Source organism: Carettochelys insculpta, chromosome 11 (assembly GCF_033958435.1).
Source record: "Carettochelys insculpta isolate YL-2023 chromosome 11, ASM3395843v1, whole genome shotgun sequence".
NCBI lineage: Eukaryota > Metazoa > Chordata > Testudines > Carettochelyidae > Carettochelys > Carettochelys insculpta.
In genome coordinates this window covers 34,681,453-34,699,235 of record NC_134147.1, presented here as the reverse complement: position 1 = coordinate 34,699,235, position 17,783 = coordinate 34,681,453, and the positions used below count along the sequence as shown (strand labels likewise).

At 41.8% G+C, this 17,783-nt stretch overlaps 1 protein-coding gene across 1 annotated transcript in view; it reads left to right on the top strand.

The window, feature by feature from the left end:
• Positions 1–17,783, top strand: part of ITPR1 (inositol 1,4,5-trisphosphate receptor type 1) — a 269,958-nt gene that overhangs the window by 172,136 nt on the left and 80,039 nt on the right. Inside the window, exon 40 of the mRNA XM_075005225.1 lies at positions 672–862. Coding sequence (XP_074861326.1) covers positions 672–862 — 191 coding nt within the window. The remainder of the gene's footprint in view (positions 1–671; positions 863–17,783) is intronic.

Genomic DNA, 17,783 nt, shown 5'->3' with positions numbered 1-17,783 from the left:
AACAAAAATTTTTGAAAATCACTAGGCTAATCCCTGTTTCTTTCTCTTTCCCTTCCACTGGCACCCAGTTGCCCAGAGTATCAAGTCTAAACTACCCTCCCTTGGTGTTTTAAGGTTCTGCACAGTGTTGCCTAGAACTGTCTTGGGCCTTATGTCTTGTTTTCCTCCTTCTCTCCAACGATGATGTAAATCCTTTTGCTGCCCCATTTTCCTGCCATCTTCTGGGCTGTATCCTGTACATGGAATTGCCTTCCTGTATATTTAGCTCCCTTCCGCCCTCTCCCCTTTCAGGGCGCTGCTGAAGACTCCTTTCACCCTCACAGCTACGAACACAATTTTGTGGCAGTTTTCTTTCATGATAACATTTCATCAAACCCTAACACTCAGTGTAAAGACAAGGGGGTTTTTTGGGTTTTGGAAAGCATGTTATCTGTGTTTATGTTCTAGATTTGTATGAACTCTTCGGGGGAGAGGTTGTCGTTCTTTCTTGGGTAGAGTTAAACACACAACTGCTTTGCACTTAAATTTATTCACACCATTGATTTATTAGAATTATATAAAATATAATATTTGACTATTTTTTTTTTTTTTACAGGAGAATGAGTTCTGTCCCCTGATGGACTGATGTGTGGCATGAGTTTCAAGCCATTTGTTTTGATTTACCTTTACAGGAGGAAGCGCTGGATCCAGCTCAATGAGTAGGGGAGAAATGACTTTGGCTGATGTCCAGTGTCATCTGGATAAAGAAGGTGCATCCAACCTTGTCATAGACCTCATCATGAATGCTACCAGTGACAGAGTTTTTCATGAAAGTATTCTGCTGGCCATTGCTCTTTTGGAAGGTGGTAACACTACTATACAGGTAAGGAAATGGATAACAATGCCCTATTCAAAATATCACCAATTTAAATTCTTTTTCTAAAATTCAACAAACTGTTAGAGTTGTAAGAAGATAATCATAGGTCCAAAGTACTGGGAAGTGTCTTTGCTCACTATGCACTATATTTGAGTATTGCAATATTTCAAGGCTTGTTTTTACCAAAGTATTTTAAACACCACTAGACTTCTAAAAGTTGTCTTTGTGTGGAAGCTCATATTTCAGGCCAAGATAATATAGGAGGATGTCCCATAAAATGGCTTTGCCACTCAAGTCAGTGGGTCTACGTGCAGGAGTAAAGTTAAGGAGTTTGTGGGACTAAGGTTTTGTTTTTATCTGGTTTAAAAGCAGAAGACACTTTACTTTGTGACAAGCCGCAGTTGTAGTTAATTTCCCTGATGATGATGGTCTCATTGGCTTACATTTCTCTATATTTAGTTTGGTTTCACTGAGGCTATGTCTAGATTTCCAAGAATTGTTGGTAAAAGATATGCAAATTGTACAATAGATTTACATATCTCCTTCTGACAAATCTGTTGGGAGAAGCTTTCCCAATGTTTGTCCCAGCCACATGGGTCCAAATGTTGCTGAAACCCCCTCTGCTGAGACATCCCTGCCTTCCTCATTCCATAAGGAAGAGGGGATGTCGGCAGAAAGCTCCTGAAACAGCAGACTTCCGTCAGGAGACCTCCAGGCTCCTGACAGAAGCCTTCAGTTTAGACATAGTGACCCAGTTAGAAGTTTGTGCCAGCTGACTTCACCTAGCAGTTTAGGGGCTGTATGCAGTTTGATGGGCACAAAATAAAAAAAAAACGTGTCAAAACTTGTTTTTCTACATATAAATTAAAACTAAGCGAGCCTACAAAAATTATCATGAACTATGTAATGCCTTATCATGGAGTCTATATTTTAAGCAAGGTCAGACTGTGTAGGACTTTATGCAGATGCACTGGGCATCTGAAAATGGCTTGGAAAGTACAGCGCCTTTTGACAGATGTTGGTATTTGTGTATATTGCATAAATAGTCTAAAGTGGGATTCCCCCAAGATCTACAATAACTTTTTTGTTTTATTCAGGCAAAATAGAATGAAATTATTCTTATTAGTAGCATAATCATTCAAAATAGATACTTCCTTTTTTTCTGTTAGAGAACTGGATATCAAATATTTCTCAACACTTAACGTAAAAGACATGTTTAGTTTTGATCTTAATGTTACAAACTGCATTGGTTTGTAGAAATATTATCTCCAGGATACATCCGCTTCCCCAACCTTTTGTTTCTTGGTGCCTTATAGGTTGACCCGTTTCCAGGACAGGGAATATTTTTTTCTGTGCGTTTGCCCAGTCGAGCCCTGATTCTGCTTAGGCCCTTTCATCACTTCTTTTACTAAAGTTTGCTCATGACGATAGACGAGCTGGCTTGTTATAATTAACTCACAAGGTTTCAAATTCATCCTCCTTAAAACTCATTTGAAATCAGTGGAATTATACCGAGATGAATGTAGCTCAGGAATGTCAGGCTGTGCTAAAAGTTACAAACATTCAAGTTGTGCAGTGGACATCAGGCTTTCTGTGATCAGATTACTAAACATTTTTATTTCCATGATTATTAACAAAAAGAACATGCACTTGCTCCACCATGTACTCTGTCAGGAAAAGACATGGAATAAAGGGCTCAGAAGAGCCCTGGTGTGTTGCTGTTGTTTTAAATCCTGAGGAGCCAATAGTTATTAAGTCAGAGACTCATAACTCAGTGGGACAAACTGATGCTGCTTTGTGATCTTACCTCACTATGTGACACTCAAATAACATCTTTATACTCAACATCACAGTCAGTGTCAAGAAACCACATTATTTCAGTATTTCTTAGCAACATAATCTTCTAATATGTTATGTTCCTGTAGTAGGGTAGTGAGATAGTACAAGTGAAAATTAGTACAGAAGTCAGAAGGAGTAGGTACCTTTATAATACAAAACCCAAAATATTGGGCTGCTCCTATACGGTTGAGCTATCTGGTCATGTTATTCTGTAGTAAGGGGAAAACCACCATGGCTCCTTCCAATCTTCAGCACTGTTGTCTGTTTTATGTATGACCAAGAGGACATGGAATGCATTCTTGTGATCAACATTTTGCTCAGTCTGCCTGAGAAGATGCAAAAAGAGCCCCACACCAACTTGAATTCTCCCCTCCAATATTACTGCTGTTGCTTAAAATTTATCTCAAGTGTTAGACCTGAGCTTTCATCTTTCAAGCAATGCGCAGATACCTTCCCACTTTATATTCAGAGAAAAATCAAATTCTGTTCAAGATCGTCAAGGATACATCTATATTCCTTAGCTTGTTTTGGAATTTGAAGCTAGTGGACTGAGTAGGGCCACATCCCCATTTTTATTTTTGACTAGATGACCCAAGGGATCCCTTACTAACTCTGATTTATGTCTGGTAGGGAAATCTGTCGCCAGTATCCAAGGAGACATTTTTAACCATAAAGAAAAACTCCCCAGTTTCCACTTGATGTGTGTCACAGCACGTGTGGGGAACTCTGAGTTAAGCATTTGCTTAGGAATAAGTTTTTTGGTGTGGAGCAGTTTTAGTAAACCTCATGGCATTCTCACATCCGTACCTTGTAACTCTGCCAATTTGTTGTGATCTTGGCTTTTAAGATTCTACTTCCAGCAAACTAGAATAACTTTTTCCATCCTCTCCAGCTCCAGGGATAAGTGCTCAGGGAGTGTCACTGCCTTTAGGAAAATGATCTGTGTCGCCAGCAATTCTTCTGAGAGAGCAAATGTACGTGTCTACGTGCACTAATGCAACCACAGACAACATTCCTCCTTAAAGGGGTGAAGTCTCTTTTTTTGTTTTTTGTTTTTTTTTTTACTGAGATGAATTTATTTTAAATGCAGAATTACACTGATGTTTTATGCACCAAATCACTCCCTGCAACCTCCAGCTAGTGCTGTATGAAATAGAAGGTCCCAGGCACACCCAGTAGCTATTACTCATGCACACAAATGATGGATGGGACTGTGCTGAAAGTACCCTGTGAAGTAGTTGTGCTATGGGTGACCTACTCCCCACAGATTCCTGCAGCCCAAAAGGCAGAGTGCCAAAGTGAAAAATGGGTGCTTCTGCAACCATTGCCACATCTTGGCAGCTCCCGCCTATCCCCATTTGTTAGTTAACCTACCTGTTTCAGCTTGTTATAATCCTAGATTGTGAGCTCTCTGGGGCAGAGAATGTTCTTGCTTGCCTAGTGCCTAACATAATGAGGCTCTCTGATCAGGACCTCATGATGCTGCTTCAGTATGAATAAAGCTCAGCCATACTTCAGCTCTTTCAGTAGTACTTGAGTCATTAATAGTAAAGCATAAAAATTTAATGTAGAAGAATGCCAATGACGGAGCTTAAGTTCTGGGAGAACAGCTGGCTCAGGATTTACTACAAATCTAAATGAACATGAAGGCTGATGTAGTAAACTCATCATTTCACTTCTGCCTCCCACAAAGTCATCACTAAATTATGGCTCCATTAAATTGGTCTCCTGTCTGGGTGAGGTTAGCATAACCTGCTTCCCCTTCACACCTGGGGAAAATGTTGCATTTAGTTGCCTAAAAACCCAAAAGGTTAAGGGGGTGAGTAGGTAAAACAAGCTACGGGAAACATTTTGTTACAGGAAGACTGCACTGGGTAGTCCAATCATCCATACTGCTTTCAATTTACATTTTTTAAAAAGAATCTTTCCCTTCTGCATAGGAAGGGTTTAATTGCAGAGTACAGCAGTGTGACGTTTCCTGTTGCTAAGACTTCATTATTTCTACAAAGCAAACACAGAATGCTGCTGGTCTATTATGAGGTATTTAGAAAACCCAGATGAACTTGTCAAAATGAATAGAGTACATTTTGTGGTGCACTGTCTTTGTCTCCCTTTGCTTTGTTATTCCCTTATTCATCTCTGCAAATTAGAACTTCCTAATAGATCTCCCCGTCTTTCTAGTGTGGATTTACGGAGATTTGATTAATTTTAACAAACTGCCATTAGAATAATAACTCTAAGCTCGGTTAATCTTGTATCACAGACTATCAGTGGATGTGTATTTTTTATTTTAATTTTCAGAAATGCCACCTACCAAAATTCTTCGCCTGGAAATTCTATATACACTTAATTCGTGATAAATATACATTTATTATCAGTGGCTCTCATTTAACTAGGCTATTCTCAACAAGCGCACGAGACACTCTGCATGTTTTTACTGCATTAAAATTATTGCCATATATGTCCCTTTAGAGAATGAGGAAACTTGGGATACTGACAGGTTGTGCATAATGACTTCCTTGGCAATGAGATCTGAAATGCTTCTTGTGTGGTATTTTCTTACTATAGGTTTTCACATGGGAAATGAGCACAGATTGCACTGAAGCAAAAAATTTCCACTGACACACAGGAACTTGTGTGATGCTCCTGCTAATGTTAATAGTGGGAGTTCCCAGGCAACTCCCATGTGGATCAATGGGGAAAGAGAGCACCTATGATTTCAGAGAAGAATATCTTGATTAGTTTTTAACTGCTAAATCTTTATTTTAGTGTATATTTGAGCTCACTCACTTTGGTGATGCTGATGATATAATTATAAGGTGATGAATGTAGTGTGTGTGTGTGTGTGTGTGTGTTTTATCTATTTATTCCGATAGGTTGTTTTTACCCTTTTGGGAAATAACTTTGTTTCATTTGAAGCACGAATCTATCAAGAAGATGTTTCCTCATCCAGATTAGGTTACGTTTAATTTCTAAAATACACGTGAGCATTTGAACTGTTTCCATTGCCAAGGAATCTAATGGAAATGTTTAAGAAACTGTTCACAGTAAACTCTTTCCTATCCCCACAAAACAAAAAAGCAGTCATGTAACACTTTAAAGGCTAACAAAATAATTTCCTATCTGGCATTGTATCATCCAGAACTCTCAAATAATTGGCATTATAACCATAAGTAAATTTTAGTTATGTTTACTATAAGTACAGTGAAGGTAAATACAGAAATACAGTATGGCTGTGTCTACACTAGAGAGTTTTGTCGAAAAACTGGGGTTTTGTTGACGAAACTTTTGGAGCATCGAAACACACAATGTGGGGGTTTTTTTTTTGACAGACTGTCAAGGAAAAAAGCTGTGTAGATGCTGGGGGGGTGGGGGGGTCCTTCCGTCGAAAGAGTGGATCAAAAGGTCGATTACACCTTTATGTGTAGATGAGATCTATCAACAGAAGTTTTGTCGGAACATCTCTTCTGACAGTTAATCTGTAGACAGATGCTTCTAGTGTAGACGTACCCTATACATTTACAGTGTACAGTACTACAGTTGGTAAATAAAATACTTTGAATACATTTTCGTTTGTTTCTCAATATCTAATCTTTTTTTCTTTAGTGTTATGCTTTACTAGGTATACATCTCTATTATTCAGAATATTTGAATATCCAGCAACCTCCCAGTCCGAGGGCTGCCGGATATGAAAGTGTTCACTGTATTTTTGAAATTAGTTTATTTGTCCTATTGGAGAGAGAGTTCAAATTTCCTTGGGAAGATTATCCCTGCCTTAGCATGTTGGCAGTTGATAATAGAGAAGTGTTTGAATAAAACGGTCAGAAAAGGCAGTAAATTGACTTTTTATAAATGTTACTGCACACTGAACTGAAAATTACATAAGCTCCCTTATATTTTACATAACTCCTAGTGTGTCTACCCACAGAAAGCTGGAACCAGTCACTTCCCTTGGGCTTTCTGAGACAGAGCCAAAAATTCCTGAGAAATGCGTGGATAGGTGCTGTCTCAGAAATCACCTTCAGAGCTGCATTATGTAAGAGAACCATCACACACATCCTTTCTGTAGTGCTGCTGGCCGGTGTGTGGCACCTGTTGTACATACTACATACGTTATTTTACTTTTTTTTAAAGCTTGCTTTGCAAGATAGTTTTGTGATTTTCCTTGGAGGCAAGCTTAATATAGATCATACTTCTTTAGAGTAAATCCAAGGACAAAGTATGTCATATATAGACTTCAACATAGTGAATTTGTCTGCAGTTAACATAAGTTGGGCAAGTGAATGACAGTTGGGGAAACTGCTAAACACTTCTCCTATAGTTCATGTCTCTTGTCTGCCAAATAAAAATTACGTGCAACATACAGGCTGTTTTCACCTCCAGAGAGTTTCAGGTGTCCTGGATCTGTGAAAGTTTGATGATGAGTAAACTCCTTACATAACTTCCTCTCCATGGTGATTTTGGTCAGATTATTTAAGCAGGGACCTTCTTAAAAGTTAGGTTACATGACAAGTAGATTTCCCCTGACCCTTCCTGACTAATGGGAAGAGCAAATAAAGTGATGAGGCTACCTACTGCACCAAAATGAAGTCAGTCATTCAGATCTCTCCAAAACTTAAAAATGGTACAAATCTTGAGAACTAGTATATTTCTGTTTTACTGTATTTACTCTTCTTACAGGTGAAATAGCCCCAAACCCTAATTATTCTTTTCCCAACAATACCTCTCCTGGTGAGAGTACATATAGAAGTTACTCAGCCGAGGGGATTGGTAATCAAACCAATATGTGGCTGAGACATTGACTCCCCACCTGCATTAAAGTTTGCACTTTTAATGTCAATTAGTCCTTGCTGCCAACTACTCACATCTCAGTGGCTGCTTGCTTTTGTGCTAGAAGAGAGCAAAGAAGGTCCCTCTGTGTTCCTGTCGTTTATGGAATTACTTTCAGGGGCTCAGGAAGTCACCTTGCAGTGGAACTCCATGTGGAACTTCTTAGGATAGAATTGAGAGCCAGATCTGGGCAGAGAAAACCAGGAAGTATTCTATTGCAAGAGCACCCTGAAGAGCCCTAACAGCTGCCTGGGGAGCTCGGGCCACAACTATGATTACCCCATGCAGGCAAAAGTTAATGAAGAAGTAAGAATAAAAATGCTCTGAGCCAGGGTCTGGAGCTTGCAGTGTGTGAGTCTTCTCTGAAATGGGACTCTGAAAGTTACACTGCGATGTGCCATATTTTTGTCGTATTTTCCATATCTCCACAGCTCATGTGTCATGTAAAATCTATGTTCCAGCCTTGCAACATCTGAGATCTGAAAGACGAGTTGGGTTCTTTCTTGTGCATTTACACTGGTAAGAGAGATCCAAAAGGGCAGATGATGGTTTTTGACCCTGGTGTGCCCTGTTCTAAGATGGTGAATGGTGGCTCAGTAAAAATTTGTCATTGATGCCCAGGAAGGATTAGTGGAGATCACTCATTCTCAGTGGTGCCGGCTATGCACAGGTGTTTAATAAAAAAATTAATAAATAAAGAGAAAATGTTGGTGACACTAAAGTAGAAAGGAGCACAATGCACAAAGGGAGCAGATCTACTGAGTATGAGGTGCCATTTGGACACAGTAGGTATTCAGAGAAGAAAAGCGTTCCATGTCCTGGAGCCATGCTAAAAAGAACCAGTGGTAACCTTGCAAAAATTACAGATACCAAATTCAAAAGTCGTCTGATGTTACAATTCCCCAGTAGTTCAGAACATCATGGTCTATGCATAGCTGTTGGCATAACATTTAAAACCATGCTGTTCTTATCTATTACATTGCTTTTCTAATCTAGCGTGCCTCCAGTTCTAACCTGATTTCTTATGACAGCAGCCAACTAACACTACTAAATCAACACTAAAGGGATATGGGCATTCCATTGGTGGGGAGTCCTAACTAACTCTAGTAGTTTGTAAGATATTGGTGATGCACCTTGCAGACATAAACAGATGTGGTCCCTGAATCTTAACTGAGAGATGTGAACTGTGCCACATACTGGGATGAGTAACTTTGAAATGAAATGTCATAAATGTACTTATTATTCTGTGCTATTAAACCACTCCCCTCATGTTTCTTAGTGCCAGACCCACGACTATTCTCCTACCCAGCTGCTCAAACCCTCAGGTTCTCTGCTGTTATCTCCATATCTGAAAATATTTCTGCCTCAGTGACAGAATGATGTTATCACATAAATGCGTATGTCCACTTCTTGGGGAGTGGAGGCTGGGAGAGGAGCTGGACATGGGGTGGGCTGTGTGGCTCCTTGCCTCCCTGTCACTGGCCTTGGGACTTGCCTGGGAAGGAAGCGGGGAGCAGCTACTGCCACCAGGCCATGGTGGGGAGGAAAGGCGCTGCTCGGAGCTGAGCTCCAGCTACACTAATGATGGGAGCCACTTCCTGCTGCCCAACCTGGCTCAGCTGTGAGAGGCACCTTCCCTCCCTGCCATGGCCTGGCAGCAGTGGCTCCTCCCCTTTCCCATGGCTAGAGGCGGCCCAGCTGTGCCCCTCCTTCCTAACTGCCCCAGCACAGCTGCCCACAGCAACCTTGCCCAAGCCTTCCCTGATGGCAGACAGCGCAGAGTGGGGGAAGGCCAGAAGGGGGCCTAGGGGTGGGGGAGGCCTGGCTCCCTACACCTCCCCTACCCTGGGAAGGCTGAGGCTGGTCTTGCGGTTCCTCAACCCCCTGGGAAGAAAGTGGGCATTGAAGAGTGTAGCATGCAGAGGGTGCAGCTCCTTCATAGCTGTTTATTTTCATATAAAATTCTTCAGCATGTTGAAATGTACAAAACCAAGCAGTAGCATAAAATCGAACTTAGAAGCATATTTATAAGGTTAATCTTTCCCAGTGCTTCCTTTGTATTTAAAAAAAAAAAAAAAAAAAAAAAAAAAAAAGGAGCGAGGACTCAGCCAGCTTCTCCTCCACACACTCACCCTCCTAGCCAATCCCATGGCTGGGGCTGCCAAGGTGCTGGTACTGTACCAGCACAAAAAAAATGGATCAATCCTATATATTTCTGTGAAAGCTTCCCTCATTTAAATGTACTTGAAGCAGTTGTAGAATCTCCAGACGGCCACACTGGAATGCTGCAGAGGCCAGAGGCTTCTAGACTTGAGCTCCACTTTGCTTGCCGAGGTTACATCAGATGATTTGAAATTAACCCTGAAAATTGGTCAGAGTTGAGGTGGAGAAAGGCTATGCAAAGTCAGACCTCTCTGGGGATTCTGTACTTTCTGTTTTAAGTTGTACTAATCAGCATAGCGTGTTTTTTTTTTTTTTTTTTTTTAAATTATAGGTACTTTCCAGTTTCTTAAGATAAGGAAGGTGTGTTTGGAGTGTTTTAAAAGATAACACAGGAAAACTAGTCAACACTAAATTGCATGTGCACATGCACAAGATGTCTAGGTGATACGAGTGTTTTGTAGACCAATACCTCGGAAGATATTGTCAAGTGAAGTGTGTTGGTAAACTATTACGTATGCTTTCTGGACCAGGAAGCTCTTGCAAGTAGGACTAATCAGATTATTTTTTTCTTTCTGACCAACAGTTCAGGATCACTACTGCTCTAACAGTAGAAAAAATATTCTGTTACTTCATATGTGTAATATGTGATTGTTGGGTTGTATTTGGCAAGTAATCAAGCCATCAGTATGTTTGCATCACAGCAGCTTGTGGGAGCCTCCCTGGTTCTGCCCTTTTATAATATAGCGTTTATATGGATGGAAAATGAGGACCTGGAAGTACACCAGGCTCTGAATGTTACATTTACTCACCATGCTGTGATCTCTGTAGACCTATAGACTCTGTTATTTAGAATTGCATATTCTCCTATATCTTACTTGGAGAAGCCCTGGCTCTGTTGAACAGTCAGTAAATGTGATTGTGAAACTATAAGGCAGATAGAAAGTAAGTTGCAAATGCGTAATTTCTCATCTGTATTCATTTTTTCTGTGAAATCTATATCCCGTTGCTTAAACTTTTAAGATGATCCCTAACAGGATTAAAGTCTTCAGCAAGCAGGCAGAGACAGGCTATTCAGAAAAACAAGGTCATGCTGCAGGTTTTTTTTTTTTTTTTTTTTTGGTAAGCACAGGAATCAACAAAGAGACGTTATATAACTTCTATTTATATCCTACTTGCTCACTAGCTGCAGGCACACGGGAGTAGCTGAGAATCAAATTTAATGAGCTCTCAGGGCTTGCTCACCTTCCAGAGCTGATAGCAGCCAGCTTGTTTTTGATGTACGTCAGCAAATGAAACTGGTGGTGGGTGGGTGGTTTGGGTAGGTGGACTGACTTGTTGCTATGGTTTTCTTCAATTCCCCTGTCTCTCAAGAAGATCTTACACCTTCTTTGGAGGCTGTAGACTTCCGTGTTTCTCTCACCTCCTGATAGCTCCCTGAGGAAGCAAAAATCTGTGTTTTTCTATGTAAGAGTTTTACAAGCTCATGGGTGCGTGTCCTGATGTGTGGAGAGAAACACAAGTAAAAACCCTGTGTCAAAAGCAAGTCAGATCCCCAAGTCTCCCACGTTTTTTAGAGCCATCTGCTCCATGTTGGCAGGAATTTGAACCCCTGAACTAAATGGGCACATGCCTGCTTATGAGTCACCATGGTTGCCTTGTTGGTTTCCCATCATCTCAGTTCACCTCATTGTCCTGTTCTTAATACTTTAGTACCTAGTGAATTATTTGCTAGTTTAAATTGAAGACCATCAGGTGATTTAAATACCACGTTTGGGAATGCATGTCTCCTACAAGGGCTCTTCCAGGAACCAGTGGCTTAGCTCTTGCACCTGATTGCTTTGTATTGTTTTGTGGTGGGAGGAATAGCATTACGTGGGTCTGTTATTAAGCATTTAGGTCCTCCAGTCTGCTTAATCAAATTTGTTGTCAGGGCACAGCATTTCCAGTTTAGAGTTTAGCCTTGTAGGGGAGCATCAGTAACTTAATTGTTCTGTCAGTGTGTGTTTGTGTTTGCAGAATTTGTAGCTGGGATTGATTGGTACTTGTAATGATGTTCCCTTTGCACTTGCACTGGTTAAAGGTGAAGTGTAAAGTTATGCTGAAAAATGGCTAGTTGAGGCATTCTGCAGATGTTCCTCATGGGCTTAATTCCAGCAACAGAACAGATTCAACCCTAAATATTTTAACTTTTTAGATTCCATGGGATTGGTGGTATTATGAAGGACATGGGATGATGGATTTTTAGCAGACGCGGAAGTACCAAAGTATTTCATAGAAGTATTTGACTTTTTTTAAAGTTAACTGTATTCATGCTGAAAGCCCTTGCAACCTGGCTGGGGGAAACACACAGTTTATTTCTGTATTTGACTCCATGCTCCTGTTAGCTTTGCAGTTAATTTTTGGAATGTTATTGTATAGCTGCCTTGAAGTATAGTCTGGCTGCAAACAAAAATGAGGTAGATTTGAGCCTTTTTTTGTGGGTAAAAATAGCACAGGAGTTCTGTAATCACCCCTAGTGGTAGCCCACCTGTATAAGCAAGACAATGCTAACTTCCCCTTAGTCATTTCTCTCTAATGTTGGAGTAAGACTTGGTGTTTCCAAGCCAAAGAGCTCATCTTTTTCTCAGTAGCTGAAGGTACTTTTCCTTTTGGAAACATCTCTGCATCCTTAAGTTCATTATTTGACAATCTCCTCAAGAAACCAGTCTTTGCTGGCTGCCATTTAGCTCTATATGGAGGAAGGAGATATTTTACCAGTTCTACATAAGCCTTTTAGTGTTTGCTAGGTTTTTAAGTGTGTTGTGGCTGTTAAGCTATGACTGATGGTTTTTCTGAGAGAGTCTCACCGTCCCAATTAATGGGATCTCCCAGAGTTTATACCAGTAAATCTACTTTTAAGGGTGTGGGTTGGAAAGCATTCTTTCTTGTGCCAAAGGCAGTGCCGCCTCCTGGATCTCAACCCACTTCTTTCTTTTATCCAATCACCCTTCCTCCAGAAAAAAGTGAGTTTGAACCGGCACACTTTGCATTCAGTGTTTGCTAAATAGTTTTGATTATACTTGTTACCACATAAGCATGCAAACAGAGCATATAATAGAACCTGTAATTATCAAGTCTGAGAACAGAAGCCATACTATTTGATGTGAGAAGCAGGAATGTTAATCTTTATGATTTCTTGGTTAACAATATGAACAGCTGTGACTAGAGACCAGGTTTGGTTAACAGTTAACTGGAGAGATTAACGTGTTCCAAGTAAGAGTGACAAACATGCACGTAAAGACATAAGCAAAACCTGATAAGCCTTTGAAAAATGAGAACCAGACAAAAACTGCCTTCAGCTGGTCTCTGGCATTCTAGGTTTTTTCACCTGGCAATCCTTTGGGCTGATTCAGTTTGCACAGACCCAAATGTTAGTTAAGCAACTTTGTGTTTTAAGTTGACTGAGTCTTTACTGCCCTTTGTGACAGGTAGTTCTTCAGTTTACTCTAAATTAAGACATCAGCCAGTAAAGTTTATAACCTGCCACGTTGGGCTGTTAGTCTGCAATGGCAGATAGTTGGTTTAAATTAACTAACCAGTTTGCTGCCTATTGCCGAGCCATTAAGAATCACTTGTAGGCACTATTGCAGTTACGTAGCTCTGTGATTCCATTTATCTAAGCCCCTTCCATTTTGGCCAGCTGCATTGTATACCAATAGATTCCAGAATATCCATCAGGCTACATCTACACTTACCAGGAATGTTGACAGCTGCTACGCAATTTTAGGTATGCCAAATGGGTTCCTAAAATCGATTATTTGCAGCCATCGACATTGGTCCCTGTCTTCGCTGCAGAATGTTGACAGGAGTGCTCCTCCCATCGATATTCCTTAATCATTGTGGCTCACAGGGAGTTAAGGGGTAGCCATTGATCCTGGAATGCACCTCTTCCCTGGTAAGTGTTGACATAGCCACTAGAATGCAGCTAAGTTTCTCTTCTCCAAGGTTCTTGAAATTGAAATCAAACTGTTAAGTTGTGAGAGATGTGGGAAGGAGAGTGGGGTTGGCTGGGGAGTTTTTTTGTCTGGATGTTACGCACTAGGTGACTCACCCTGATCATTGATTTGTTATTCAATTCGGGTGTCCAGAATATTTTAAAAAAAAAAAAAAAAAAAAAAAAAAAATGGAAAGAATTGGAGAAGGTTCTATCAAGAGTTGCAGAACTATTGTGAGGGCTGACGGAAATGCTGCATAGCGAAAGGCTGAAGAGCTCAATTTGTTTAGTTTATTGTTTAAAAAAAAAAAATTGGAAGAAGGCTTAGTGTGTGAATACCTTGGGGGAGAAAATATCAGGTGCCAAAGGGCTTTTTAGTGGAAAGGTACAACAAAAATCCAGTTGCTGGAAGCTGAAGTGAGACAAGTTTAAGTTTGATGCACATTTTTAGCCAACAGTGTGATTGACAACTGAAACAATACCAGGAGAAGCAGTGAATTCTCCATCCGTTGTTGATGTTGTCAGGTTGGTATTGGATCCCTTTCTGGAAGTTCTACTGTAGACAGTAATTACTGGGTATAATACATGGGGTAACTGTGAAACGTAATGCCCTATTTTACACAGGTGGCTAAACTAGATGATATAATTGTCTCTTCTGGTCTTGAAGTCTGACAAATTATTACAAGTTGAAACTTTCTAGTCCAACACACTCGGCTCCAGCAGCATCTGTGGTCTGGCAGATGTCCCCTTATCCTAGGTATGGCCAAGTTTCCCTCAATCCCATCAAGGACGTTAGAGCCACCGGTCCTGGCTCTCAGGGTTCTGTGCTGTTCTTTAGCTCTAATTTACGTCATCGTCATCGTCATCATCAATGTCATCAACGACCACCACCATGGGCTCAGCATCCGTTGGTGTCTGATGCCTCTCTCGCTATTTCCTTCCCTCTTCCCAAAACAAACAAACAAACAAAAAAATCCCAGTGTCATCTAAGAGACCAATAAACAGTGGAAGTGTTGGTAATGCTGCTACACAATCATGATTTCCTGTAGTCTGGCAAATTCCCTTGTTCGGCACTGGATTAGCACGGCTCAACCTGTATTTGTAATCCAGTAATACCTAGAAGGGGCAGTCATGGGTCAGTATCCTATTGTGGTAGTATATTAAGTCATTTGGATGTGGCTTTAAACCCTTTCTCCTGCAAATTGTTTGATTGAACATTCTATAGTTAGCTTTAGAGGGAAAGCCCACTGTTCTGTAAAGCCATTCATTGTTGAACAATTCAGTGGCTAAGTACTCCATGCCTATTTTCACCAAGTATAATTTGCACTACAATGGTAAAGGTGAAGATTTTTCTTTGATCAGTGGATTTCTTTTTTCTTGTTGAAGGCAGTTCTAGTAGGTTGCAAAAACAAAAGGAAACTAAGTTTTTAGAAAAGAGTTCACTGATTTTTAGCAAAAATTTATGGAACATTGTGATGGGGTTCTGGGGTCCCCCAAGCTCTGCACCCTGTCCGCAGGCAGGAGAGTCTCTCACTCAGCAGGAGAACAGCAGCTTTATTAGCCGACAGGACACAGCATCGTACAGAGGAGTCAGTACAGCAGGCAGAGACAGCCAGTCCCATCCATGTTGAGGAGAGGAGGCCCCGAGGGGCCCCCAGAGCTGGGGCCTGGCCCCCTCCTTTGTCTCGCTCTCCCTCAGCCCAGACTAACTGCTTCCAACTACCAGTTCCAATTCAAACCCCTCAGGCTCCATCTCCTCCTCTGTTTGCAGTACAAAGGTGTTACCTGGTCGTCAGGGTTACCCTCAGCAGGAGCCCCACACCCTCTGTGAGCCCCTCACACACACACAGGTATCCCCCACTCCATCACAAACATATTCCCTGGTGACATTTTTATATGAACTATTTGCATAAGTCTCAGGCAAAACCATCAAGCTATTCCCTTAGTACAAGGGTTGTGACCTGTGCTAGATTCCTCTCCTTGCTAATCCCTTGGAAAATAACCTAGCTCCTTGCTATGGGTCGGAATGCACTATAGTATGGAGGCAGCTGAAAGATGCTGTGTTTTATGGCTCACTCTGCCCTGAGGGCTGCATGGAAATCATCTACTGCAGAAATGCAGATTTTCCTTTGTTTCCTGCAGGAGTTCAGACTTGCAAGCAGTCAGCTTCTGTCCCTACAAGGGAACAAAAGGGATTTTCCTTCTCCTTGTGTGTCTATATAAACTAATTATAAATGGTTGGTGGTAGTAAATGCTCAAAGGAAAGCCTCTCCATTGTCTTATGTGTTGCAGCTCATTAGCTCATGTTGTGTACATTAAATGTTAGCAATAGACCAATACGTTGGGTTTCTTTTTCATCCTATGGCTATTCCTGTAAATCAGAAGCAGGTTACCTCTGGTGTCAGAAAGGAGTCATGATTTAGTTTAATTGGCCAGTTGGGTTGCGGTGTGATTGAATGATGTGAATATCTTTCAAGGGAATGTTTACGGAATCCAGCATTCAGGAAGCAAAGCTCATGATCGCCCATGTGTCATATGATATTTCTTGTGTCATGGCAAATGACTGTTATGAAACAAAATACTGTCTGATTATCCTTGAATTCTGCAAAAGCAGACAGCTGATCCAGTGTCAATATGCAGATTTGGTAACAGACCCAGTTTTTGTGACTGAGCATATTCTTGCAGCATGTTTGGCTTAGCGGTTTTGTTTTGGAAGGAGCTCCTCCCCCTACTAAAAAGCTAGGGATGCTTACGCAACATGGTTAAAACCAGCAAATGTGCTTTTAAAAAGCCTACTTGAGATTTGACATAAAACCAGCCCGTTGAAGGAGACCATGACTGAAAATGGAGAGAGAAGAAGGAAATGGCAAGGGAAGGCAATAAATATGGGGCAAACAGAGCCCATCTAAAAATGGGGCAGGATGAGCATCTTTCCACAATGATACAAGCAGGGGAATGGTCCGACTATTTAAGGGAACTTTCCTGGCTTCCTCACTACCCCAGTGAAATGGCCTAGCAAAAGGATCGGAATCTCCACTCCAATTTGCTTTACCCAGAAGCCTCCCTGACCTTGGGCTCCCCTTCGCCTTTCTTGTGTGGCAGAGGCCCTATAATCCCAACAAGACTGGGCCCAGGATTTCTGAGGGCTTAAGTCCTAACCTTGTTGTGGTCACCTAGGGCAGGGGTTAAGATGTCCCCACTCTGGGGTGCTCTCTATGCTCTGCACATTTCCCTGACCCCCTGATCATTGCATACAGTTCAAAGCAATTACGGCTTGTTAAACGGCAATCCATTTTCAAAAAGGAGGAGGGGAAAAATGGAAAAAGTTAAAGGAAAACATCTCACCCTGCTCTGTAGCACAGGGACATTGCAAACAGCTTCTCTAGAATGTCAGGGCAGTTCACATCTCTTACTCATATGTCCCAGGCCGAATGCTCAGGCCTTGACTGTGGTGCAGAGATGCTGCAAGTGAGGCACTTGACCTGGTGGTAGTTGCACATTTTCAGGTTCTGGGTGGCAGGACCCTTCTGCATGTCAACAGCCCCCTAGCTGGGGTCACAGTCTTCTTCCAAGTCTCGCCTGCATGGCCTCTTCGCTGGTGGCATCTCCCTGTGCTGGGCCTCTACTCAGAGCCCCTCTTGCTCTCTGCAGCTAGGGACCACACCCAGCTGCAGCTCTATTCTCTGTTTCTCTGCCTCTAGCTCCCAGGCTGGTTCTCTAACCCCACTGGCTCTTTGGCTGCAACTTTTGTCCCAGTGTGGATCTGTTCTCCATGCTGTGTCTTATGATTTGTGGCTGCAGCCCTGCTCCTAGCATGAATCTGCCTTCTGTGCTGTGTCTCTGTCTCTGACTGTCATGACTGTACTCCCCGGCCCAGCTTGGGCCCTGCTCTCTCCTTAGCTCAGCCCTGCTCAGCCTGACCCAGGCAAATCCAGCTCCCTGGCCTCCTGACTCTCTCATTAGCCTGCCTGCCCTATCAGGCAGGCTGACCTGGAGCATTAGCATTAGGATTACCAAATATTTAGAAACCTTATGTGGGACAGGCAGCCCCAGTCATAGAGTCCCCAGCCAGGGGTCAAAGGGACCCTGCAGCCCAGCAGCTGGGAGGCAGCTAGGGCATCA